Genomic DNA, 27,816 nt, shown 5'->3' on the forward strand with positions numbered 1-27,816 from the left:
CATGCATGTTTTTGGAATGTTGGAGGAAAACCGGAGTACCCGGAGAAAGCACACGCAGGCACGGGCAGAACATGCAAACACCACACAGGGAGGCCGGAGACATGGGCACTCCATCAGACTGATACCGCTCTGTCGGTCCGTCACGGACGGACGCCCATTTTTCTGACGATTGACTATAAAAGGGAAACTTAAAAAAAATTCCACCACCATGATATGACATAGAGAGTCCAATTCATGATGCATGCTTCAACGAGGGAGATCTTCAAGTGATTACATTGGAATTCAATGATTATGTCGACAAATACCTTCATTTGTCTATTTGAAATTACTGGTGCAGTTCAGCCATTGATAATTTAGCTCACCGATAGCTGGTCAAACATTAACTAGTCTTCACATTTATCAATTATCAATAAAATACAATATAGTTTTATTTATACAGCGCATTTCATAACAGCTAGAGCTATAATAAAGCACTTTACAAACAAAGCACCACCCTTCAATTTTAATAACATGATAATCATATTGTCATAAGATATGCAATATTATTGGGGTGGTTATTCAGAATGTGACAGTGATTTAAGAGAACTTCAAATCTAATGGGGACATGATACACTCTAGAACACATGATACACTCTAGAAGAAACAAATAAGAAAAAAACATACAATGTACGCTGTTATTTTTAATCCAGAAATTTCAAACAGAATAATAATACTGATTCTGGTACAGCAGTAACACTAGGTACTGTATGATGTGAAACAATCCCGCCGAGGGATAAATATTGCAGAGGATTCCAGTAACAAGGTCCATGGAGCTCTGAGAAAGCCATGAATAATGAGCTGAGGCGCATATCACGTCATTTGAGCAGCGTGTGAAACAGAGTGTGTCATATTTTGTGTATGTGTGCTTGTGTCCATGTGCGTGCTGAATATTTATTTTCCACAAAGGAACACCGTCCCATTGAAACAAAGCTGTCTGCTGGTTTCAGTGTTGCAGGGCAGGGAGGATGAGCCCAGTGCAGGACCCAAAGCCCACCCTGTGACCATCTCTTTCGCAATGACCTGGACAGAGAAAAATACATGGATGAGGAACCAGCTTCATGTTTCCCTTCATCTACTCAGCTCAGTTCAGCTGCAATAAAGGCTCAGTTATTAGCATGTCCTACACATATACTGTGTAGGAAATGGAATCCATTCAGTGAATAGAAATTGCACTTACTGTCATATATATATGTGGGTGTAATTAAATGTTCATTAAAGGCTTCTAATCTTAGTAGAGGTTATGGCTGAGAAAATCTTTATTTTAACCAAGTGATAGTGTGTCCATTTTGTAGTTGTTTCTTGCGCAGTATGCAGATTTTTTTTTAACCTTCTAACCTATAATGGTGACTTCATCTCCATCCTGGAGAAAGGTTCTGATTTCTCCTCCACCAAGATCAATGCTCTTGGATCCCCTCCATGATAGTTCCAGCATGGAACCAAAACTCTCTGGATCCTTTTGGGAGACAGATTGTGTACTATATATTAAATACATACCAATGTACTTCAAGAGCAAACTTCACAAACTGTAACTTGTGCTCATAAGTCTATATACCCTATGTACAGTATCTATTAGGGATGTCACGATACGATAATATCACAATATGAACCTCACGATACGATAATCATCATGATATTGTGGGGAGGTTGGCGATATATTAAGGGTATAAAAGCTCACAATATTGTATATAAAAAAAAAAAGATAAGAAAAAAAAAAACATCCCAATATACTCTTTTTTTTATTTTTTACATAATAACAGCATTCCCAACAAGACATAGATGACCTACAATGACCGAATATCGATAAACCTAGATACACCAGTCGGACATCGGTAAGCTTCTGATTGCGCCGTCTGATTGACTTAACAAACACCCGTCGCAACATCGAACCTCATCAGGAAGCATCTGGTGGGTGTTTCAGCATGTTGAATCAACATCGTGAGTCGCGACATTTGGTCACTCTGATTGGCTGTTTGCTAGCGAATCAGGGCATGGGCACGAATGAGAAGTGACAAATGCGGATAAACAGTGAGCACGCCTTTGCTGCCTTAATCTTCTTCCAAGAGCAGCTATGGTTGACAATTTATTTCACGATACTGTGTCAAGAACTTGAGGGTTTACTTCGCATGGGAGTTCATCGTGAGCGAAAAATATAGCTGAATGCATTATTTACATTTTTATCATCCGACCCCGGCCAATAGCTTTCCGGTTGGCTTTTTCTAAACATGAGGAATAGTGACTACCGCCGCTGATGGTATGGAGCAGTATTACATCTCACGCATGCACAGAAGGTATTTTAATGGTCAGCGTCGCTGTCTGTCATTGCGGTGTATTTTTCCAGTGTGACGTGCCGACATTCGGCCTGACACCACAGGGGGTAAGCATCGGTCACAGTTGGCCAACGTTGGATTGGTCTATTTAGGCCTTAATATTGAGGCACTTACTTGCTAATGCACGGACACATTGTGAATTGGGTCAATTTGTGGAGGAACTCAAATGTGTTATCCACCTTTATCTGGCGATTAGCATGGGTCTTAAACATCAATGCATCCATTATTGCAGGCAAAAGAATTGCATCAAACACTCATAAACTAACCACTAGAGGGTGCTGGAACTGCACTAATAGAAAACAACTTGGGCTTTTGAACAGATTTGTTGCTATTAATATCGTGATACAACGATGATGATATTTTGTGGAAATTTTAATATTGCGATATTGCAGATTACCGTATTTATACAATGACTATAAGTCACTCCGGAGTACAAGTCGCATCAGCCATAAAATGCATAATAAAGGGGAAAAAAACATATAAGTCGCACAGGACTATAAGTCGCATTACGCATGTGGCATACAAGAAAGTTTCGGTAAGATAACTTAAACTCACCAAAACGATTGTAGATCGCTTAAGTCTTTTATTCATCCCCGACCATGTAGAATGTTTCCAAGTCTCCAAAAGTATTTATGTATTCGGTCGTAATTATGTCTTCCTCTCCTCTCTGCATAGTGTAATCCTACTTACGTGTGTGGCTGCATGATGCAATACCCCAGCCAGAGGCAGGCAACTGCCTGTTTGTGGTTCATTCTTATTCAACCATTGTCTGTAAGTAACTCAGACAATTGTGTGTACTGGTAATGACCATGCAGCATTTATATAGGAGCTGAATTGTGGCTGATTGTACTGTGTTGTTGACTGAACATACTAATCGCTATCGCTAATGCTAATTGCGGTTGCTAATCGGGAGCATGTCTGCCTGTTTGTGGTTTATTCTTGTTCAACCATCGTCTGAAACTAACTTAGACAATTGTGTGTAATGACATTTATATACGAGCTGAATTGTGGATGATTGTAGGTTGTTGACTCAACATACTAATCGCTATCGCTAATGCTAATCGCAATCGCTAATCGTTAACATAGGCTCATCTTGTTCATGTCTATGAAAATACATGTGTATGTAATTCATAGATTGATAGTATTTTCTGTTTCTTGTGCAGTTTCACAATATAAACAGGCAACTTCGTTGCACACCTGGAGTCAGTGGAGTTTGTTTGTGAATGTTTAGCTGTTTGGATAAGCTGGCTTCCTTGACTATCAAGGCCAGTTAGTTTAACAAAACATTAAACTTTAACCGTTTAAATTATTCATGCATTTTAATAGCTTTTAGGATGTGTCTTATGTTTCTTTAGGTTGGTTACAATAACATGTGAAATGATATAGAAGTAATTGTCATGGCTTGTTAGTGCTTGCTTGTATTTATGATGTTTTGTCTCCCTCTGTAGGCGCTTTAGCGCTAAAGCGCCTGCAGAGAGAGGCAAAACATAAGTCACAAGTCAGCACTAACAATCCATGACAGTAATGTGTTAATAATTTCACACATCACACATCGCTCCAGAGTATAAGTCGCACCCCCAGCCAAACTATGAAAAAGTGCGACTTATAGTCCGGAAATACGGTATGTGACATCCCTACTGTCGATATGTTCATATATGCACACACACACACACACATATATATATATATATATATATATATATATATATATATATGTATACACTACTCACCAAAAGTTATGGATATTAAGCTTTTGGGTTAAAATTACAGGACGAGCCTAAAATGCATTCAAACCTTTACAGGTGAACTTAATGTGATCTTCTCTAAGCTTTTGAATGCACATCTGGAACTGTTATATATTTCAGTACTTTTTGCACAAGTTACTGTTCTCTAACGGGGAGCTTAACGGCAAAATTCAAGTGTTTGATTCTTGAATCAACCAATAAATGTCCTGGTTCAATTAGAGCTGGTGTTTAAACAGCCATCTTCATCATGCTGTTCACATTTGGACATTATGAGACCAAGACGACACCTAACAATGGATTAAAAATAACCTTGCAATTGTGATGCTTCAAACAGGACATTATCAAACGGAAGTGGCCACTGAGCTTGGAGTGTCACAGAGTGTCTTCAGCAGGTTGCAACAGAGATACCGGGAGACTGGAAGAGTCACAGAAAGATGTAGACGTGGACATCCTTTGGCCCCACCCATGCTGATGACCGCTACATTGTGAACAATGCCCTGAGAAACCGGATGATGAATGCCACTCAACTCCAGGCACGTTAAAGGGAGGTGAAAGGCACCCAAAGTGTCACGTCAGACCATTCGAAACTGTTTACATCTGCGTGGTCTGGGTGCTAGATTAGCTCCAAGCGTACCTGACCACACCAGCAGGCACAGAGAGTCCAATGCATTGTCTTGCATGGGCCAGAGAGCATTTACGCTTGACGAGGGACCAGTGGGGCCTCAGTGCTGTTCTCTGATGAAAGTTGATTCACGCCGAGTAGAAATGATGGCCGCCAACCATGTTGAAGACGTCAAGGAGAGCGCTACGCATCAACCACCTGACAAGCTTTTGGTGGTGGCAATGTGACATTGTGGGCAGGTGTGCCCAGTCGGTACAGAACAGCCCTACACTTTGTGACAAGCCCATACTACCTGAATAACATCATGAATCCAGTGATTGTGCCCCTACATCTTTATGTACGACGATGCTCCAGCTCATCAAGGTCACATCATCAGGCAACGGCTGTTGAAGACTGGTGTACCTCAAATGGAATGGCCTGCACTTTCTCCAGACCTCAATCCCATTGAAAACCTGTGGGATCAGCTGTAGAGGCTCGAAACTCTACCCCACAACGTCAATGACCTGAGGGCTGCCCTTCAAGAAAGAGTGGGATGCCATGCCTCAGCAGACAATAAGTCGACTTGTGAACAGCATGAGATGTCGTTGTCAATCTGTAATTGATGCTCAAGGGCACATGACGAGTTATTGAGATGTTGACATTTTTTAACTTTTGTTTCAATAAATTGTTTGAGACGACAAAATCACCAGTCTACTTAAATGGCCTCCTTTCACGGTATGATGACACTGTAGTGTGAACTTTTTACATGTTCCATAAATTTCACCTGAAATCCAATTAGTCCAAAGAAAAATTGGTAGAGTATTTTTTACAGAGTCACTTTTATTCATCTAATTGAGTTGTATTTAAACATTTTTGGAGTAAAAAGTTCATTTTAATAATTCAGGGTACAATGAATCCACTACTTTGAGTAAAATTTACTCTTGACCTTTATTTCTATACATTTTCTGTGACTGTCTCTCTATCAACCTGCTGCTGATATTCTGTGACACTCAAAGCCCAGTGGTCACTTCCCTCTGAGAAGTCTCGCAATGGCGTGGTAAAGCTGATTAATTGTTAGATGCTGGTTTCATGATATCAAAATGTAAACAGAATGATAAAGGGAACTATTTAAAGACCAATTCTAATTGAACCAGAAAATGTACTGCTGGATTCATGGATCAAACACCAGTTGTCATTGAGCACCTTGCTTGAGAATAGCAAGATACTGAAAAGTAAGTACAGAAACACTGGAAAGTTGGCCCTTTGCAATCAAAAACTGGGAGGTCAAAGAAGACTTAAATTGATCAGTTATAGTGCCTTCTTGGTTCATCTTGAAATTTCACCTGAAAGCCGAATATCCCTAACTTTGTGAGTAATGTTTATACATCCATGTATTTATACACATAGCTGGGTATTCTGCCGATGTGACGGACCGGTCTGTCTATCCGCCTATGACGGACGCCCAATTTTGTAGGCATTAAGCGATAGATAGGAACCTTAAAAAAATAGTCAGACTAAGCATAGTTGGGAGCCCGTTTTTTTCCATTCATGTAATCGTCTATCATTTATTTTCGCAGTGAGGCTTCACTGGCCACGGCAAGCCATCCGTTTCCCGTTGGCCGTGGCTGAGGTCCTAAAAGGTCCATAAAGGTTCTAGAAGGAGACGCATTTAGTCAAGCCGTGGTGAGGCTTCCATGCCACGGTGAGTCTTTTGTTTCAAATATCACCCAGCGGAGGAAAGGGGGGCCGGTATGCTAGTGGTAGTTTGTAGAAGTTGGCAGTCGGAAACGCTAACAGAAACCGGTTTAAAATGATAGGTGGACCGGCATATAGGCGATTATTATATTATAAATACTATTTAGTCCGGCCGGAAAAAATGGCGGAGGGATGGACCGCGGAAGAGTACCCCGGTTGTAGGTGGAAGGCAATAAACTGACCGCACATTTTTAGTAAAATGAACAGCTCTGTTAATACACACATACAGCAGAGAAACAAAACCATTTGTAGAACTTGAGACGAGAAAAGTTTTTGCCTCATGGGGTTACTGACGTTCAAAATACTCTGTTACGAATTTCACAGGCATATTAATGAAATATAAAGTTTATACTGTCCCGTCAGATACTCACAGGTCCACTAATGGTTCCAGAAGCCAGCAGGTCTCCAGGTCTGATGTTGCAGCCATTGATAGTGTGATGAGCGAGCTGCTGCTTCATTGTCCAGTACATGTACTAAAGACATGGACTAGATGAGCGTTGATGTAATAGCAATATGATCAGAAGCAGACATACACAACACCCTAGGCAGCAGTTCGATGTCATCGGATTTGCGGCCGCATGTTTTGGACACTTGAGTGAAGAGAGGGGCGGAGCTGTCAACTGACCACCACCTGGTGGTCTGTTGGCTCTGATGGAGGGGGAATATGTCTTTCCGACCCAGCAGACCCAAAAATATTGTGAGGGGTTTCTGGGAACTTCTAGCAGAATCCCCTGTCAGAAGGAGTTTCATCTCACACCTCCGGCAGAACTTTGCCCATGTCCCGGGAGAGGCTGGGGACATTGAATGAGTGGACCATGTTTCGTGCCTCGATTGTTGAGGCAGCCGAGTCGAGCTGTGGCCGTAAGGTGGTTGGTGCCTGTCGTGGCGGCAATCCTCGAACCCTCTGGTGGACACCAGCGGTAAGGGATGCTGTCAAGCTGAAGAAGGAGTCCTATTGGGCCTTTTTGGCCTACGGGACTCCGGAGGCAGCTGACAGATACCGGCTGGCCAAATGGGACAAACGGTGAGGCCATGGAAAATGACTTCCGGACGGCTTCGAGGAAATTCTGGTCCACCATCCGGCGCCTCAAGAGAGGAAAGCAGTGCACCATTAACACTGTGTATAGTGGAGATGGGGTGCTTCTGAGTTCAACTCGGGACGTTGTGGGTCGATGGGGAGAATACTTTGAAGACCTCCTCAATTTCACCGACACAAAGGAAGCAGAGCCTGGAGACTCCCAGGTGGGCTCTCCTATCTCTGGGTTTGAAGTAACCCAAGTAAAGTCAAGTTTGAAGTAAAGTAAAAAAGTAATCTGCTATTACTGCATTTCTTACGCACAAGGTACAAAAGATTTTTATTATTATTAGTATTTTTTTTTATTAGTAATTTTTATTTATTTTTATTCTTCTACTAAAAAAAAAACACGTTTATTTAACTTGGTTTATTTAACTCAACATTGCATGACCTGGCGGCACGGTGGACGACTGGTTAGCACGTCCGCCTCACAGTTCAGAGGTCGTGGGTTCGATCCCGGCTCCGGCCTCCCTGTGTGGAGTTTGCATGTTCTCCCCGTGCCTGCGTGGGTTTTCTACGGGTACTCCGCCTTCCTCCCACATTCCAAAAACATGCATGGTGACTCTAAATTGCCCCTAGGTGTGATTGTGAGTGCAGATGTTTGTTTGTCTCTGTCTGCCCTGCGATTGGCTGGCAACAAATTCAGGGTGTCGCCCGCCTACTGCCTGAAGACAGCTGGGATAGGCTCCAGCACGCCCCGCGACCCTTGTGAGGATAAGCGGTATCGATAATGGATGGATGGATTGCGTGACTTTCTTCCAATTGTTCCTGTATGTTATTATAGTATATACAACACTCGTCAGACATAATATGCTTTTAGAAGAATTTGATTATAACACCTCATTCTGATCATAGATCCATAACATATAGTGGAGTTCAGTTTATTTTTTTCTGCTATATAGACGGAGGGGGGGGGGATTGTATTGGGGGTGGAGGTGATGGCAATATATGACCATTCTTCATTAGCTGTAGAATGGTTGCTGAGCCTACTGGGGTATTTAAGTGGGTGGCAAGGGCGGGGGTTGTGGGGCGGGGCAGGAGTGAAATCAGAGTTCTGAGATAAAGGTTGTTTGTTTGTTCTCTAAAGGGTAATCTTATTTTGTTATTTTGGCAGTTCAAACTTATTCTGCGATATCATGAGTCGAAAATTTCAAATATAAGATTATGCCCAGTGAGTTAGAAATTAAATTGATTTCTTGGAACTGCAGGGGTCTCAAAAAACTAAAGCAAATAGTGGTGAGACTGAAGGATTTACAGTCCAAAATAATTTTTCCTCAAGAAACACAAGATCAAGAGGGGGTGGCGGGGGGCGGTGTATTCGGCTCATTTTACCACCCAGGTAAGAGGTGTCATGACACTCATACATGGGTCCATTCCACTCTGCTCATACCAGAGAAATTGGGACGATTTTTGATAATTCAAGACACTATTTTGACTGAACTCCTGAATCTGGTCAACATTTATGCACCAAACTACGACGACCCAAACTTTTTTTGTAATTTATTTCTCACTTTGTCAACACTGAAAGGGCAATATATTATAGCGGGAGATTTTAATTGTACGATTGATCCCATTAAAGATAGATTGACTCATATAGGTACTACCCATGTTAAAGGTAAAGCAGTTATACACCAATTTATGAAGGAGCTAAATTTGAGGGACATATGGAGGGATAGGAATCCTGATGCGGCAGTTTATTCTCGCTTTTCTGGAACTCATCATATATATTCACGGACTGTTTACTTCTTAATTTCAGCAGGTTTGGTAAGCAAAATTAGGAATTGCAATTATGACAGCATTTTAATTTCTGACCATGCAACAAATAACTTAATTTACATTGACCGAGGAAAACTACGTAATCCACCCAGATGGAAATTTCAACAAAAATGGTTTCAGGATCTGGATTTACTCAGATTTCTTGAAAAACAGATAGACGATTACTTTATTATAAATACTAACGAGACATCAGCAAGTGTTCGTTGGCAGGCCTTCAAAGCTTTTTTTAGGGGCCAGGTAATTAATTTCACAAATTCTAATTCTAAAAAAGCTAGACAAAAAGTGTTATTGTTGGAGGCAAAAATTAGAACATTGCAGGACACATATTTCAACAGTCCGTGCCCCATGGTTCACCAGAATCTACTACTTTTGAGAGCACAATATAATGAAATCACAGCATCGAAAGCAAGCTGCCAATTTATTGCGGCTCAAGCAAAGTATTTTTGATCAAGGGGAAAAGCCGAGGAAAATTCTGACGTGGCAAATAAAACAACTAGAAACTGAGCGATCTATCACCAGACTTAAAACTAATAATAGGGATTCCATTGTGGATCCTTTATTGATAAATGATGAATTTAGAATTTTCTACAAAAAACTATATACAGTGGTACCTCTACTTATGAAATTAATTGGTTCTGGAAGAAATTTCTTAAGTAGAAAATTTTGTAAGTATAGTTTTCCATGTAAATGCCCTAATCCGTTCCAAGCCCACCAATATTCAGATATAAATGTTTTATAAAGCATAAAAATGCATCAAAACATGTAACAAATACATGTTACAATTATATTATTGCACAATAAATGAGAGTTGTGAATAATGTAAAAAACAAAGAATACAATAAAGAATAAAAATGATGGTCGTTTACCTTTTAATTGCAGTCCTCATCGCTTTTTGCCCTCTTTAGTTTATGTTCTCTCTCAGAAGTGTTTTGTAAAGGACTGATTTAATAACGTGGCGACCGTCGATACATTACGGTCATATTCTTTGGTGAGATCAACCAAACGCGTCCCTTTTTCATACTTTTCTATTATCTCTTCCTTTGTTTGTATGGACAAAAAAAATGATTTTCTCATTTTTTTTCTTTTCCTCGTTTCTAATTCACATGAAACTATCGAGTCACCTCATGGCCTGAAGGGCGAATGATGATACTGCATAGACATATCTATCACATATCTATCTATCTACCTGTCTATCTACACACTTAGACACATACGGTAGAGGTCCCGCTTAGCCAATTGAATGCCAGGAAGGTGCTAGGTAATAGCCAATGGCAGAGCAGCTATGAGTATGTTGCATTCAGGAAACTCTGGAGCTGCGAGTAGCAGCCCATACTGTATTTTTACCTTTCGTATCCTGAAATTTATTTCGTAACAAGAGGCAAATTTTTCCTGTTGAGGCGTTTCGAAACTTCGTATGAAGAGACGTTCGTAAGTAGAGGTAACACTGTACGCCTGAAATAGACATATAGGCGACCATGACTTCATTTGAATTAATTTCTAAACAAAATACATTTTCCCCAAGTAGAGGAGGGAGGCAGGTCATCATTGGGGTCAAACTTGACATTGGAAGAGATTTCTGCAGCGATAAGAAGTTTAAATTCTGGAAAGCCAGCAGGCAGATGCTCTTCCCATAGAAATCTATACAATATTTGAATCGAAACTCAGGACGAAATGATGAAAGAATTTTTGCAAAATGGAATACTTCCCCCTTCCCTTAGGGGTGCCCTCATTACTTTGGTTCCAAAGCCAGGCAAATCTAATGGCAAGTGAGAGAATATGAGACCAATCAGTCTTTTGAATTCTGACTTTAAAATTCAGTGGAAATTTTAGAAAAAGACTGTAATTAGTTCTACCACATTTAATAATGACAGACTAAAATGGTTTCATGATAGGTCGCCACAGTTTCCATAATGTGAGGAGGGTCTTGAATATCTTACATGACCAGAAAGGGGTACCGGATACAGCCTTCTTAGCATTAGATGCTGAGAAGGTATTTGACAGAGGAGTGGACTTGTTTATTTGAGGTACTTGGACGCTTTGGCCTAAGGGATAATTTTTGTAATTGGGTTAAACTTTTGCCTTATGCAGAAAATTTTACCAACAATAATGTTTCGCGACCAATACAAATTTATAGAGGATGCAGATAGGGATGCCTCCTGTCCTCTTTACTATTCATTCTCGCCATTGAACCATTGGCAAATGCGGTGAGAGATCATGTCATGATTACAGGTATTAGGATAGAACAAACTGACCATCGGATAGCTCTTTATGCAGATGATATATTATTTCTTATGAAATTGGACAAATCTATTCCCTCCATTTTGAATTCAATCAAGTCATTCTGTAAAATTACGGACTATAAAATTAATAATTCGATGTCATCTTTCATGTTCCTCAATTCAGAATAGCGGATTAATCCACCAAGTCCGGCTCGGCACTGTGCAATAGTGAATTCCTTTACGTATTTAGGTATTCAAGTTCTAAATTAGATAGCATTATGAATGTTAATTACAACCCAGCGTTTTCACAAATTTCTAAAACTCTTGAAAGATGGTCAAGCCTCCATATCGCTCTCATAGGTAGAACCAACATACTTAAAATGAACATACTTCCTAAGCTCCCATACTTATTTCAAAATATCACCCTGCCACCTCCCAAAACCCTTATCCCCCCAAATTAAAAAGTTATTTAATGATTTCATATGGAACACTAAAAGGCTTCGTCTATCCCTTTTATACTTGCCCTATGACAGAGGTGGTTTACAGTGCCCCAATATTCTACGGTACTACTGATCTGTTCAGCTGAGGACACTCATGTTTTATTTTACTGCAGAGGGATCCCTGCCTTGGAGGGACATTGAGTCAAATTCCTTGAAGCTCCCGCTCTGTGCTTATTTGTACTCAGATGAGCCTAAAAAACTGAGAAGATCTTGCTCCAATCCTATTGTACAACACATGATGGGTGTCTGGCAGATAGTCAGGAGGTACCTTAAAGATGGCTCTTTCTTTTTGTATTTCAGCCCAATCTGGGGAAATAGTTTTTTTAGCCCAGGGAAAATGGATGCTGGGTTTAAAGTATGGGCAGATAAAGGAGCAAAACACATATGTCCATATATGGCTGTGATTGGAATATTCTGACATTCGGGAAGTTGAGGACGAAATACGATATTCCTTGCAAACATTTTTTAAAATACCTCCAATTAAGGAGTTTTATTAGAGCAAATCAGAATCAGTATATGCCTTGCCCACCCCCTACTAGGTTTGAGGAAATGTTGACAAAGACTCCTTTTAGAAAGGGAATTATTTCAGAATTTTATGACTTTTTAAAAGCCTCCTCGACTGAGTCCTCTGATCCCAAACTTAAGGCATGGAATTTGGATTTTCAGTTGAAATGACCTCCACAACAGTGGCGTATCACGCGTAAAACAGCTCAGACAGGACTTCCGGCCGGACTTCGACATGGCGAGCATAAATAGCGAGCTCTTCGACATTGAGACTAAGAAAGCCCAATGGTCACGTCGATTTGAGAAATTGATAATAAATCTGAGTGTCACAGTAAGGGCAATGAGAAAAAATAAGGGAAGAAGTCGAATGTCAAATATAAACACGGATTTCACCATCGAGAAGAACAACGAACCAGCTAAGCTAACAGGCCAGCCAGCTCAGCCAACAAGCAAAGCAGCCAAATTCAGAGGAGAGGGCATTAAGCTAGCCGGAGAATTGATTGAATCTACGGGTGCGGAAAAGAAAGACGAGCGGAAAACGCAACCAATCCAAGAGATAGAAGAAACACAACGACTTGTGGAGAATATGGCAAACATGGACATGATACTGCAAGAGAAACGAGACTTTCGCTGGGAGAACTTGAGTTTGCAAGAGTTTGCAAGAAATTCAGGAGGACATTAATAAGACAAACAACAGAATCGATGATGTTGAAAGGCGGGTTGTGGAAGCGGAGGAGCACACCCAGAGTCTGGAGGAAGCTACGATGGAGCTCGTGGAGCTGCAGAGGCAGATGGAGACGAGAATGACGGATTTGGAGGGCTGTGAACGCAGGGAGAATGTCCGAATTCACGGAGTGAAAGTAAGAGCAGAGGGAAGCGCCCAATCGATGATCACTTTTGTCAAAAAACTTCTCAGAGAGAAACTGAACTTGCTTCCTTCGTTTGAGATGAAGATCGAAAGAGCACACCGAGCGCTTGTGTCGCAGCCCCCCAAAGATTCAAAGGAGGACTGGGACTCCCATGCTTAGAGAGCTACTATCAGGCGGCTCAATTAAAAATATTATTAAATGTGAGCGATCCCTCTTACTCAGCTAGACGGAAATATATTGAAGAAAGCACAATCGATGGTGTCCCTATACAAGCTATAATAGTGGACATGGACTTGAGAGAACATACTAAGGAAGGGTAAAACCCATGGATGAATTTATCACTCAACATTTGGTCTGAAATCCTTACCAGAAACAATTTAAAGATTCAAAGATGGATTGGGTATGATTCTGAATTTATTCCTAACAGAACGGACAGGAGTTTTAGAAATTGGAAAAGCGGACCTACACTATTTTGGGAACTCTTGAATAAGGAAAACGTTAAAAGTTTTCAAGAGTTGAAAGAGCAATATGGGTTATCAAAACGAGGTCATTTCAGATACTTGCAAATGCGGACAAATCTGACTCAAATAAGGGGGGCAACCTTGGAGGGCAGGGGGTCCAACATTGTTGGAATGCTCACTTCAGCACAGAAGTCTACTCTGGGGAAACATCTCATTTCCAGGCTTTATACGGGAGTTAAAGAATTAAAGGGGAATGATACAGTGTATATAAAGGAGAAGTGGGAGAGAGAAGCAAATATTGTCATATTTGTAGAAGAGTAAGAGTACAACTTATTCTTTATCTTGGAGGGAACACGGGTGGAAAAATGTAAAATTTTTTAGGACACTGTCACAGACAAAATACCATGATACAAAATGTTGGAGATTATGTGGCACAGGAAAAGCAGACCATTATCATGTGTTCTGGGGGTGTCCTTCCATTGGCAGTTATTGGCAAGAGGTGAAGAAACATATGGATAAAATACTGATTGTAGATCTCTCACTTACGTTTGAAGCATTTTACTTGGGAAAACCTGGAATTACTTTTACCAGATTTGGAGGTAAATATATGTATAAAATAATGTTGGTGGCAAGTAAAAAAGTGATGACCAGAAAGTGGAAGAACAATGAGATACCGAAATTTGAGGATTGGGTTGAGGTGATACACAATATATACGTGATGGAAAAATTGACATTTGCTTTGAGACTACGGGGGGATAAATTTGATAGAATTTGGAAAAGTTGGAAGGACTACATAGCCCCAATTAGATTGGACTTTATTTGATATTGTACCCTAGTTAAAAATTACAGAAGTTGACAAGTTTTGTTGTCTATTTTGTCAGTTATCTTTAGGTGTGGTTTTTTTTTCCCTCTTTCTCTTTTCCTTTTTCCCATATATAAATTGGTGTAAATATGTACAACATTGATAGGCGAAGATTTGGTTGAAATATCTGGTCAAATGGACAGTAGCGGGAGAACCACTGAATGCAACATTAACTTTGAAATGTAGGAGGGTGGAAATGCCACGTTTTGTCTTCCTTTACTTTATTATTATTATTATTTTATTTATTGATTTACTATTATCATTATATATATATATATATATATATATATATGTCCGCTGATAGTGTAGTGGTACACACGCCTGAGTTGTGTGCGGGCAGCGTGGGATCGATTCCCGCTCAGTGACAGTGTCTATGTGTGCCCTGCGACTGGCTGGCGACCAGTTCGGGGTGTAGTCTGCCTTCGCCCATTGACGGCTGGGATAGGCTCCAGCAACTCCCCGCGACCCTATATAGGATAAGCGGTTTGGAAGATGACATGACATATATATATATATATATATATATATATATATATTATATTTTACTTTTTTTTTTTAATTCTTTATTTCTATTTTCAATTTACTTAATTTTACCTTTTCATTGGTTCGGGTGGGGGATTATATCATAAAAAAGAAAAATATTGTTGGATATGATGTTTGTAAAACTGGTGTAAATGTTCAATAAAGAAAAAGTTAATAAAAAAAAGAATAAGAAAAGGTGTAAAAAAAAAAAAAAAAAAAAAAAAACAGCTTGGACAAGCACAAGTAATACTTGTTTGAGGCTTTTACAATAGAATTGGTTGATGAGGGTATACATAACTCCCGAAAAACTGTACAAATTTAATGCGAACATTCCTGATACGTGTAATAGATGTGGGGTGCATAAAGATCCATTTTTCACTGCCTTTGGCAATGTCCAAGGGTGGGGGAATTCTGGGAGGAGATTAGGTTAATGGTTCAGGAGATTCTCTTGATTAGACTGGAGCTAGAACCAAAGCTTTTCATATTAGGCCTATATCCAGATGTGTGTAATTTGAAATGGCATGAAAAAATATTTTTGAACATTGGTCTTTTGCAGGCTAAGAGAGTAATAGCTTTAACATGGAAAAGCATGGTCAAAGCATGGGCAAACCAAGTATTGGAATGTGGTTAAGGGAATTATCTTATTGTTTACCATCGGAAAAAATCTCTTATATTCTAAAAAACAAGCAGAACACATTTCAAGCAGTGTGGGGACGGTTTATTCCATATGTTAAGGACCATGATCTGTCCCATTTGTTGAATATTCTGTAGCAGAATAGAAGCTCTATAAGTCATGTATGACCGTGCTGTTTCATACTTTAACCACTGGGTTGTGCTATACCAATTTAAACAGACTCATGATATTATGCTTTAAATGTACTTTTTTTTTTTTAATCCAACTACCTCTTTTCATTTTCATTTTGTTTGTATTGTCTGGTTTGATGGCACTGTTGAAGAGTCTTTCATTTAGTGTTTTGTAAAGATATTTGTTTCAATTTAAGTTGAATGTGAACATGCTATACCTTGTGCCACTTGGTTGCATTGTATTGTTTTGAACTTTGAATAAAATTCAAAACTTCTTTCAGTAAAAATATTGTTAAAAAAAAAAAAAAAAAAAAAAAAGGCTCCTGGGTGGCAAAGCCCAGGGGTGGATGAGATCCCTGAGAGCTCTGGATGTTGTGGGGCTGTCATAGTTGACACGCCTCCACAACATCGCGTGAACATTGGGGACAGTGCCTCTGGATTGGACCGGGGTGGTGGTCTCCCTTTTAAAGAAAGGGGACCGAAGGGTGTGTTCCAATTACAGAGGAATCACACTCCTCAGCGTCCCTGGTAAGGTCTATTCAGGGGTGCTGGAGAGGAGGGTCCGTCGGGAGGTCAAATCTCAGACTCAGGAGGAGCAATGTGGTCCAGCTCTACAGCCTCAGCAGGGTACTCGAGAGAGCATGGGAATTCGGCCAACCAGTCTACATGTGTTTTGTGGACTTGGAGAAGGCGTTCGACCGTGTCCCTCTGGGTGTTCTGTGAGGGGTGCTTCGGGAGTATGGGGTACTGAGCCCCCTGATACGGGCTGTTTGGTCCCTGTACCACCGATGTCAAGAGTTCGGTCCGCATTGCTGGCAGTCGGATTCATTTCCAGTGAGGTTTGGACTCCACCAAGGCTGCTCTTTGTCACCGATTCTGTTCATAACTTTTATGGACAGAATTTCTAGGCGCAGCCGAGGTGTTGAGGGGGTCCGGTTTGGTGGCCGCAGTATTGCATCTCTGCTTTTTGCAGATGATGTGGTACTGTTGGCTTCTTCAAGCCTTAATCTCCAATTCTCACTGGAGTGGTTCGCAGCCAAGTGTGAAGCGGTTGGGATGAAAATCATCACCTCCAAATCTGATAACATGTTCCTTAGTCGGAAAAGGGTGGAGTGCCCTCTCCAGGTTGGGGATGAGATCTATGGTCATGAGCTGTGGGTCGTCACCGAAAGAACCAGAACTCGGATACAAGCGGCCGAAATGGGTTCTACAAGGTGTCCAGGCTCTCCCTTAGAGATAGGGTGAGAGGTTCAGTCATCCGGGAGGGACTCAGAGTCAAGCCCTTGGTCCTCCACGTTGAGAGGAGCGAGTTGAGGTGGCTCGGGCATTTGATTAGGATGCCTCCTGGACGCCTCCCTGGTGAGGCATGTTCCACCGGCAGGAGGCCCCGAGTACAACCTAGGACACGCTGGAGAGACTATGTCTCCCGGCTGGCCTGGGAATGCCTTGGGATCCCTCCAAAGAGCTGTAAGACATGGCTGGGGTGAGGGAAGTCTGGGGATCCCCGCTGAAGCTGCTGCCTTCGCGACCCACAGATAATGGATGGATAGATGGACTGATGTGCAGAGGAGCATTTCATGATTGTGTGGATACAAAGAATGTTTTCACTGCTCTCTTGACTGGCTTCAGTAAGCGACCGTTTGTCAAATCATTACTCTGTCATAAGTGTAGTATGCCTTTGTACTTGTTCATCTAACTGAGCTGTAAATGAATGTGACAGACAAGCCAAGTTTGTCAAAGTAAACATCAGATAGCACTTTTTTTTTAGATTTTTGTAAATTAGTAGAAATTGGGGGTGTAACAGTACACGCGGGTGTATTAATACATTTCGGTATGGCATGTTCGGTTCGGTCCACTTGCGTTCGGTTCGGTCCACTTATTAGCGCGATCTTACGGACGGGCGCTATTGACTGTTGCACGTGGGAGAGGAGGGTGGCGGCACTAAAAAGGAGCCAAGACACCAGAAGCTGTGATAAATCATAAATGCATGGATAGATGGCATTATAATCGCATACGCAAACAAGCCAGAGCTCGAAGGTACCCCGTACACTGCTGTCTCTTGTTTGGGAACATTCTAGCTTTCCTGTTAAAATCGCCGATGGGGAAAGGTACGGCTATGTTGCAGGTAACACATCTAACATAATAACGAATATCCGACTTTGAATGTTTCTTAGACGAGGAAGCAAGCAGTATTTTTAGCCCAATATAAAATACAACAGCTGTGTTCTTCGTTCTCCGCTGCTTCTCTCGCTTAGCCGTACGATGCATTCATGAAACTCGGAAACATCACAACTCAGCAAAACACAAATCCAACCACAACACAGAACCCAATTCGTTACAAGATGCTGTTGAACATTCAAAGATTTCAATGCCTAAAAACTGTAAATAATTTCATAAAGACTTTAAAGTTACTGTATTTCATTATAAAAAGAGTTTTAATACAGTTAGCAATAATTGTAACTGTTATTGTATGTGTTTTTTCTCATCACAAAAAATGTTTATGTACTGTAATGACAACTTGTCTAACTTGAATACTTAAGATGTGTCATAGGCTGTTGCTGCTGAGAGTTTAAAGATTTCAGTGTCTTATTAATTTACAAAATTAAGATATCTTTAATGTTAGTGTATTTTTTATTCTGGTATAATTTCTTAGAATGTCACCCGAATGGTTCCCTTTTTATTTTTTTTTCTAAAAAAAGAAAAAAAAGGACCATTTACTTGTCAACTTTTCAAAATAAACACAAAAATATATATTTTTTTGCACCGAAGCTTCCAAGAAACCGAACCGAACTTTGATTTAGCGTCCCGTTACACCGCTAGCAGTAATGGATACGTCTGTATTTACTATTATTGTACTCATTGCAGACAATGGCAATTAGACAATTTAGACAAAAATGGGGAGGGAGGGTTTTTCATGTCACTTGTAACTATGTAATAGTTCAAGTTAATTTAAGATACAGAATATTACCTTGAAGTTTGAATTGCAGATTTTGGAAGATTCTTTCATAAGCTGACCTGAAGGAGAAAAAAATCATGACTACATATTTTCATGACATAATACATAAAACATACACCCACCGGTCACAACTTGCACAATTTAATGAGGTACAATATATTTTCTCAATCACAAAATGTAGTTTTAATAATGCTCAACTTTGATTGAAAAAAAATAGAAAAGTATGAAATGAACAATTTTCCATCCATCCATTATTCGAGTCACTTATCCTCACGAGGATCGCGGGGGTGATGGGACCTGTCCCAGCTGTCTTGGAGTGGTAGGCGGGGTACACCCTGAAATGGTTGCCAGCCAATCAAAGGGCACACAAAGAAAAACCATTCACACCTAGGTACAATTTAGAGTAGGGGTGGTCCTCGAGGGCCAGTGTCCTGTCTGTTTTCCATCTCTTCGTGCTTGCAACACACCTTATTCAAATGATCATGTAATTGTGTGAAGGCGAACGCCTTCACACATGTTATTCCTATAGTTTATTATTATTATTATTCCACTTTTTAACACATTTTTTGGTGTCCAACTCCTTCCACATTTTTCACCCGATTCACTTCATTCAAGTTTCAAAACATTTAGAAAATTCATGCCTTCTGGGGTAGCATTTTTTTTTCGTTCCCCAAATTTAACGTTTCCCCAATATTTTCCACTTTTCACCCCAAAAAAACACATTCATTTCCAATGGCACTTTCAACATTTCCCATTTCCACAATTCCAATTTAAAATTCATAAGATTCAACTCATTCAACTCAAATTGGTAAAGCTATTCAACACACGCACAATTCCTACTTCCCAAAAATTCAACTTATTCACCCGTAAAAAACCCCACAAAATTCCACCATTCATTCCCATTGCCGTATTCAACAATTCACATTTCCATCATTCCAATTTGAAATTCACAAACATTCATCTCATTCAACTCATATTGGTCATGCTTTTCAACACACCCCAAATTCTTATTCCCCACACATTCAACTCATTCACCCTTAAAAAAAACCTACAAAAATTCAACTATTCACCATTCATTTCCATTGGAACATTCAACTTTTCACATTTACACCTTCCCAATTTCCACAAATTCAAGTCATTGAACTCATTCAATTTACATTCAGCTTTTCAACACCCCCAAAATTCCTACTTCCCACACATTCAACTGATTCACCCTTAAAAAAAACACAAAAATTCAACTATTCACCATTCATTTCCATTTGCACATTCAACTTTTCATATTTACACCTTCCCAATTTCCACAAATTCAAGTCATTCAACTTATATTCAGCTTTTCAACACCCCCAAAATTCCTACTTCCCACACATTCAACTGATTCACACTTTAAAAACCCACAAAAATTAAACTATTCACCATTCATTTCCATTTGTACATTCAACTTTTCACATTTACACCATCCCAATTTCCACAAATTCAAGTCATTCAATTCATTCAACTTACATTCAGCTTTTCAACACCCCCAAAATTCCTACTTCTCACACATTCAACTCATTCACACTTAAAAAGGTCACACAATTTCACCATTCATTTCCAGTGGACCAGTGTTATTGGCCGTTGATCTCCCCAGTGCGGCGGCCATCTTGGGACGGGACATTAGCTAGACTGGGGATACTCACCCCGAGGTCGCCCCAATGCGGTGGCCATCTTGGGTAGGGACATTAGCTAGACTGGGGATACTCACCCCAAGGTCTCCCCAGTGCGGCGGCCATCTTGGGCATGTTGTTCAAAAGTATTGGGACACCCAGAATTTTCATCCTCAGGTGTCCCTAATGAAGCGGCCATGTTGTTCAAAAGTATTGGGACACTCCAATTTTTTATCCCCAGGTGTCCCTAATGACGCGGCCATGTTTTTCAAAAGTATTGGGACACCAAAATTTCTCATCCCCGGGTGTCCCTAATGAAGCGGCTATATAGTTCAAAAGTATTTGGACACCAAGATTTCTCATCCCCAGGTTCCTTCCTTACCGAGATTCCTTGTTTCCTTCGTTCCTTGCTTACTAGTGCCCTTTCTTCCTAATTTCTTAACCTCAACCTTTCCTTCCTACTATTTTGTATTCTGTGTTTTCTTTCTTGCTTGTTTTCCTTGCTATCTTGGGTACTTGCTTCCGCCCTTCCTTTGAGTCCATGATTCTTTGTTTTCCTTCTTTTTTCCCTGACTTCCTTCTTTCATTGTTTCCTTACTTCCTCTTTTCTTGTTTCCCTTCTGATTTTTTTCAAGGTCATTCAACTTCATTCAAATCCATTCAACTTCATTCCATTTTATTCAACTTCATCCCAACGCATTTCACGGATTCCATTCAGCTTCCTTTGCCGTCACACGCAACTTCTCCAGAAATTGCATTCTCTAGTTATTAGTGTTGTTCCGATACCACTTTTTGGGCCCGATACTGATTCCGCTACCTGGCTGTGTTGTATTGGCCGATGCCGTTACTGGCCGATGCCGATACTGCACCGATGCATTGCCATTTGAAAAATCAAAATATAAGCACTATTTTTCTTGTAATTCTAAAGAATTGCATACTCACTTGAATGTAAAATTTAAATCATCACTTGTGAAGTACCTGTTGTAATAGGGCTGCTCGATTATGAAAAAAATATTTATCACAATTATTTTGGTAGTAATTGAAATCACGATTATTCAAACGATTATTTTTTGCTAGGGCTAAAATATGTAAAAAATATGAAGACAAAATTCTTTGAAACACTATAATAATTTAAGTTAGTTTTGGACCTAACAATATCTATTAAATTTTTTTTAAAAGTTTAAAAAGTGCAAATTTATAAATTAAAGTATGGTTTCTTTGTACAAACAAAGAGAGCAAAGAGAGCAGATTTAACTTGCAATGCACTTATAAATTGCCAAAGTAGTGAACTACTTGGAGTAAAATGCCAATTTTGACAGAATAACAGATATGCTATTTATCCATACATTTAGACCTTTGTCTGGAGCCTTTTTTGTTTTGTTTTTAAAGTAATACTTAAGTAATTTGCTTCTGATAAATTATAAATTTAATATGCTGATTGGGTCAAACTAATTTAAATGTTGCCTGTTACATACTAGTAATCTATACAATATTTCTAAGTCACAGTAGGCCATATATAAACTGTAGTACAATATAATGACCAATAATATGTTTGCAAATTGCATTTGAAGCAATTTGAAACAAAAATAAACACACAAATTTTGACTTCATATAGACTACACAAGAAATGTAACTTAAGTCACAATAATAATGTTTAGCATGGTTTCTATTTTTGTGCTAGTAAAAGTAGTGTATATTTGCACAAGATATGTTATTTAAAATAAATCCCTTGTGCCGATTGCAAAGTAGAGTCTGTGCCCTAAACATTTGGAAGGCTTTTCTGGGCAATAGATTCTGTTATCTTTTTGTGTCTCTCTGATGTTGATGGGTGGGCGTTGCTGCGCACAGTGTTTCAACGATGCGCACGCCGCCAAATCTGACTCGGTGTTTTCTTGCTTTGGTGTATCATAACATCATCGTATAGCAAACGATGGTTGAATAGATTTGTCGCGTTGCGGTGCAGAGACAACTTGCACTTTATTCGTCTTCCATGGCGAACCCAAAATATAAGCAAATAAGCTATTTCGACTTGCCTTGCTTGTTTAAGTCCTTCCTGTGGCGGTTCGTGTGCCATTTTTAGGTCTGTTACTCTGTTAAAACGTTGTAGGAGCGTGTGCAGCGTGACTTGCCGGATGCGTCGTACGGGCTGGGTGGCTGGCTAGCTCGCTAGCTAGCTAGCTTGGAGAGGGTGGCGCGGCGGAGTAACTCGTGAGCGCATGCCTCAAAACAACTGAAAATTTGTATTAATAATCGTTTTTTTACGATTATGTCAATTTGTAATCGTGGAGTGTAATAATCGAAAATATAATTGAATTTCGATTAATTGCACAGCCCTATGTTGTAACATATACACACACAGAATACGTGTGTTAAATAAACGGCCTATTTCCATAGCTCTTCGTGCTGGTGAGATTGCGACATGGGCTGGATATTAACATACATGTGCGTTTGGATAAGGCTCTTCTGTTTCCCTACGGTGTGCGGCTCTCAAATATGCACGCTGCATTCAAAGAATGATACCAGTATCAATAACCAGCATCGGCGCTTCATTTGTTCGTACTTGCCGATGCCGATACCAGCATTTTAATGCGGTATCGGAACAACACTAATAATTATCAAGGTATGCAGAATCTGGATAACGATCCTGATCATTTGAATCAGGTGTGTTGCAGCAGGGTGACAAAAAACAAATTGGGTACTGGCCCTTGAGAACCGGAATTGCCCACCCCTGATTTAGAGTGTTCCATTAATCTAGTTGGAGAAAAACCATGCGGGGAAAAGGAGAACAACAAACTCCACACAGGAAGGCCGGAGCCCGGAATCAAACCCTGGACCACTGCACTGTGAGGCGGACATTCTAACCAGTCGACCGCCATGCCGCCATGTGTTATATGCTTGTAATTTACAATGGGGTAGCATTACAATATCAAGTTTGTAATATTTTACTTAAGTCATTTACGGTAGATACATGATAGTCAACATCTTATAGACGGCTCTGTATGTACTGTACTGTAGGATGCAGTGCCATTCTACACCACTGAAGACTACAGCCACAATAATAAACATTCTTTAACTAATAACTCTCTGAAAGTGCCAATCAACTGAGTAACGTTATCTTTGTGAAGGTAACATTTTTGAAAAAGAGCATGATTGATTGAACAAGTGGACGAAGTTGTGATTGGGCATGTATGTACAACAATCCTGAAATTAGGGCACATTGTCTACATTTGGGACTCATTAGTAGAGGTGGGCATTCCGTCTGACCGATGGACCCGTCCGTCTGTCCGTCACTGACGGACGGCCGTTTTTTGCTCACATTAGACAAGAGACAGGAAACTTTAAAAAAGACGGAAGCACAAACGGAAGTGGATTTTCATCTGTCTATGTAATCATCACTAACCTGGTCAAGTCCGAATATACCTCACAGTCCATCATTGATGGATGCCCGTTTTGCTGACGAGAGACGGAAACGCGACCCAGACTGCATTGACTGTATATGTACAACAGGTGGCGCTATACACCAAAGAGAGGATCACAAGTTACTCAGGCTGAATAAGAAATAATAAAGTAGCTTTGAATACAGTTCTTGAGTTAAGTTTTTTACATTTCTATTTTTATTTTTGGAAAGAGTGGAGTTAGAAGGTTGTGAAACTGTTTTTTGCAGCCCCCCACATTCCATTTCAGAAGGTGGCAGTAATGCACCAAAAGTTGTTTGCCAACATCTAAAACAGAAGAAGATGAAGAAGAACAAGAACAAATTTGAAGAAAAAACCCCCATTCATTCATTGTAACGGCAACTTTATTTCGGTTTGCACAAGGACTAGCAAGCATTTTAATCCCCCAGAATTGTTCCGGAATTCTGGTTAAGGTAAGTCAAATTTTAAAAACTTAAGAGTTAAAGCGGCAGCAGCCTCCCACTTAACAGTTCAATAGATTGCCAAATAAGTTTAGGCTATGTGAAATGTCAAATGTAACTGAGTGTAAAGCTGATAAGCAGCAGGCAGACACATTAGTGCACTTGTCTGTCTGTTTTGTTGGTTGGATTTTAGTTACATGTTTTTCCTCCTTTCCTTGTGTTGAGCCAATCAGCTACCTCAAACCGTTTTTGTACTATCCAGGTGTTCCTTGTTGTCTCTTCAGTATGTCTGTATTTAGTTACCAGGTTTCTTTCAGTCCGTATCGGTTCATTGTCGGTGGTGTCATTAGCATCTTTGCCACGCCAAGCCAAGCCAAACCTCTCTGCCACACCAAGCCAAGCCTCTGCTACGCCAAGCCTCTCTGCCACACCAAGTATCTATCCTTGACAGGGGTCCTCCCCTGCACCTTGTTGAATCCCATTAAAATCACCTCAATTGCCCTCCTGCCTCACCCTCCTACACCCGCCATTTCCTCCCCGAACACAACAGAATGAACCGACCAACATCGGACCCAGTCAGAGGCAGGCGGCGGTGGGCTCCACATCGCCGACCTGCTTACTACACCACACAGCCTGCCAACCACCCCCAAATCCTTTGGGTTGGTTCCTTGTTTTCTTCTTTGTCCGTTTCCCCCATTTCGTCCCTTCATAGTATGTTTGAAGGGATACATACTAAAAACAACCAACCCATGTTTTTATTGATTCCGATTTTGAGGAAGAACCCGATTTTGACATTGATTACCCCCGTCATGTCTCCCATGAATCCTACTCGTCGAACCCTTACTTGGGCACCCAGTTGGCCATATATATTGTGGGCCTTCACGAGGTGGCCAGCGACAGCGCTTAGGTAAGGGTTCCACTCCCTTTTGTAAGCCCAGCCATTTTTTGCACCTCGAGTCACGTTCTTCACCGCCATCTTCCTCACCTCATCCTGAACCACCAGTTTTGTATAGCATACTTTCCCGATATCTATATTCTTGGCCCCTTGTGTCTCTAGTTCCCCCCAACCTCTTTAGCGGCAGGCTGGTAGGGTTCCACCCCTCGATACCAGCTCCTTGTCAGGCGTGGCCCCCAGCGTCAGCTCCCTGTCAGCTACAGCCCCCCACACCGGCTCCTTGTCAGCTGCAACCCCCCACACCGGCTCCTTGTCAGCTGCAGCCTCCCACGCTAGCTCCTTGTCAACTGCAGCCTCCTGTGCCAGATCCTCAACAGCTGCAGCCCCCAGTTCCCGGGCCAGCTCCTGGCCAGCTTCAAGTCCCCGTTCCCGTGCCGGCTGCTCGCCAGGGGCAGCCCCTCAGCCCCGACTCCTCACCAGTTGCAACCCCCAGCGCAGGCTACTCGACAGCTGCAGCCACCAGCTTCGGCTCATCAACAGCTGCAGCCTCCTGTGCCAGCTCCTCAAAAGCTGCAGTCTCCCCTGCTTCAAGTCCTGCTCCCGGGCAGCTTCAAGTCCCCGTTCCCGCGGCAGCTCCCGGCCAGCTTCAAGTCCGCGATCCCATCGCGGCTCCCAGCCAGCTTCAAGTCCCAATTCCCGTGCCAGCTCCTCGCCAGCTGCATCCCCGAGTTCCTGTTCAGGTGGCGCAAGTGCTGCAGCCGCCTCCCATCCCTGTTAAGGCGTCGAGCACCCTGCAGCCGTCTTCCATTTCTGTTTGGGCGGCATGCGCCATACGGCTGCCTTCCGTTCAAGTTCCGGTGGCGCGAGCCGTCATCCATTCTTGCTCGGGCGGCACGAGTGGTGCAGGTGCCTTTTGTTTCTGTTCCGCTGGCGCAAGTGCTGCCACCATATTCCATTCCTGTTCCGTCGGCACGAGCGCTGCAGCCGCCCTCCGATCCTGCTCTGGCGGCGCACCACCTGGGGGCCACCCTCTGACCCTGCTACGATGGTGCATGCCCTGCGGTTGCCATCCGACCCTGCTACAGCGCCATCACCTCCCGTCTGGCCTCTGGGACGACCACCTGACTGGCCCCGTCAAGTTCCGCTGGTCTGGCTACTGGGGCGACCACCCGAGTGGCCCTGACTGGCAGGCTGTGGCCCCGCCTCCTGGCCCTCTTCCGCCCACCGTGTTTTTTGGTTGTTGTGTTTTGTCCTGGCCTGTGGTTTCATGTATCATCTCTGCCATGCCCCAGTGGCCCTGTCAGTTGGGACGACGGGACGACCACCCAACTAGCCCTGACTGGCAGGCTGTGGCCCCGCCTCCTGGCCCCCTTCCGCCCACCGTGTTTTTTGGTTGTTGTGTTTTGTCCTGGCCTGAGGTTTCATGTAGCATCTCTGCCATGCCAAGCCAAGCCTCTTTACCACACCAAGCCAAGCCTCTCTGCCACGCCAAGCCAAGTTTCTCTGCCACGTCAAGCCAAGTCTCTCTGCCACACCAAGCCAGGCCTCTCTGCCACACCAAGCCAGGCCTCTCTGCCACGCCAAGCCAAGCCTCTCTGCCACGACAAGTACTGTCGTCTGGTGTTTACCTGCACCTTGTTAAATCCCATTAATATCACCTCAACTCCCCCTCCGGCATTTGGGTCCTCCACTCAGTCTCTCCTGCTGCAGTCTCCACCTACTCCTCCTACTGGGCGTGTCACCCCCTCCCCTCTTTTCTCCACAGTCTCCAGCTCCCAGCTACACCAGATAGCCACCACTCCTTCCTGTCCAGCCTTGGCCTTCACAACATCTCAGGTGAGGAACCAGCTGAAGAAGATGAAGGCGAGGAAGGCAGCGGGTCCAGATGGCATCAGCCCCCAGCTCCTCAAATCCTGCGCAGACCAGCTGTGTGGAATTGTCCAGCACATGTTCAACCTGAGCCTGAAGCTGGGCAGGGTCCCCCAGCTATGGAAAACATCCTGCCTGGTCCCGGTGCCAAAGACCCCCCACCCGAAGGAGCTCAACAGCTTCAGACCAGTGGCGCTGACGTCTCACCTGATGAAGACCCTGGAGAGACTGGTCCTTGTCCACCTGCGCCCCCTGGTGAGCTCCTCAATGGACCCACTCCAGTTCGCATACCAGCCTGGCATCAGTGTGGATGATGCCATCATCTACCTCCTCCACACTTCACTCTCCCACCTGGAGAAGGCGGGGAGCACTGTGAGGATCATGTTCTTTGATTTCTCCAGTGCTTTCAACACCATCCAGCCCACCCTACTGGGAGACAAGCTGGAGCGGGCGGGGGTGGCGCACCACCTCACCACATGGATCCAGGACTACCTCACAAACCGGCCACAGTATGTGAGGACACAGGACTGTGTGTCTG

The 27,816-nt window shown here is 42.1% G+C and overlaps 1 protein-coding gene across 1 annotated transcript in view; it reads right to left on the reverse strand.

Annotated features, from left to right (window-relative positions):
* Nucleotides 1-480: 480 nt before the first annotated feature.
* fah (fumarylacetoacetate hydrolase (fumarylacetoacetase)) overlaps nucleotides 481-27,816 on the reverse strand; it is a 48,954-nt gene continuing 21,618 nt past the window's right edge. Inside the window, exons 11-14 of the mRNA XM_086025133.1 lie at nucleotides 19,028-19,074; nucleotides 6,839-6,940; nucleotides 1,375-1,492; nucleotides 481-1,059 (exon numbers count right to left, since the gene is read on the reverse strand). Coding sequence (XP_085881259.1) covers nucleotides 983-1,059; nucleotides 1,375-1,492; nucleotides 6,839-6,940; nucleotides 19,028-19,074 — 344 coding nt within the window. The 3' untranslated portion in view covers nucleotides 481-982. The remainder of the gene's footprint in view (nucleotides 1,060-1,374; nucleotides 1,493-6,838; nucleotides 6,941-19,027; nucleotides 19,075-27,816) is intronic.

This window comes from Filicampus tigris, chromosome 3, assembly GCF_054856515.1.
Source record: "Filicampus tigris isolate MCC_2025a chromosome 3, RoL_Ftig_1.0, whole genome shotgun sequence".
NCBI lineage: Eukaryota > Metazoa > Chordata > Actinopteri > Syngnathiformes > Syngnathidae > Filicampus > Filicampus tigris.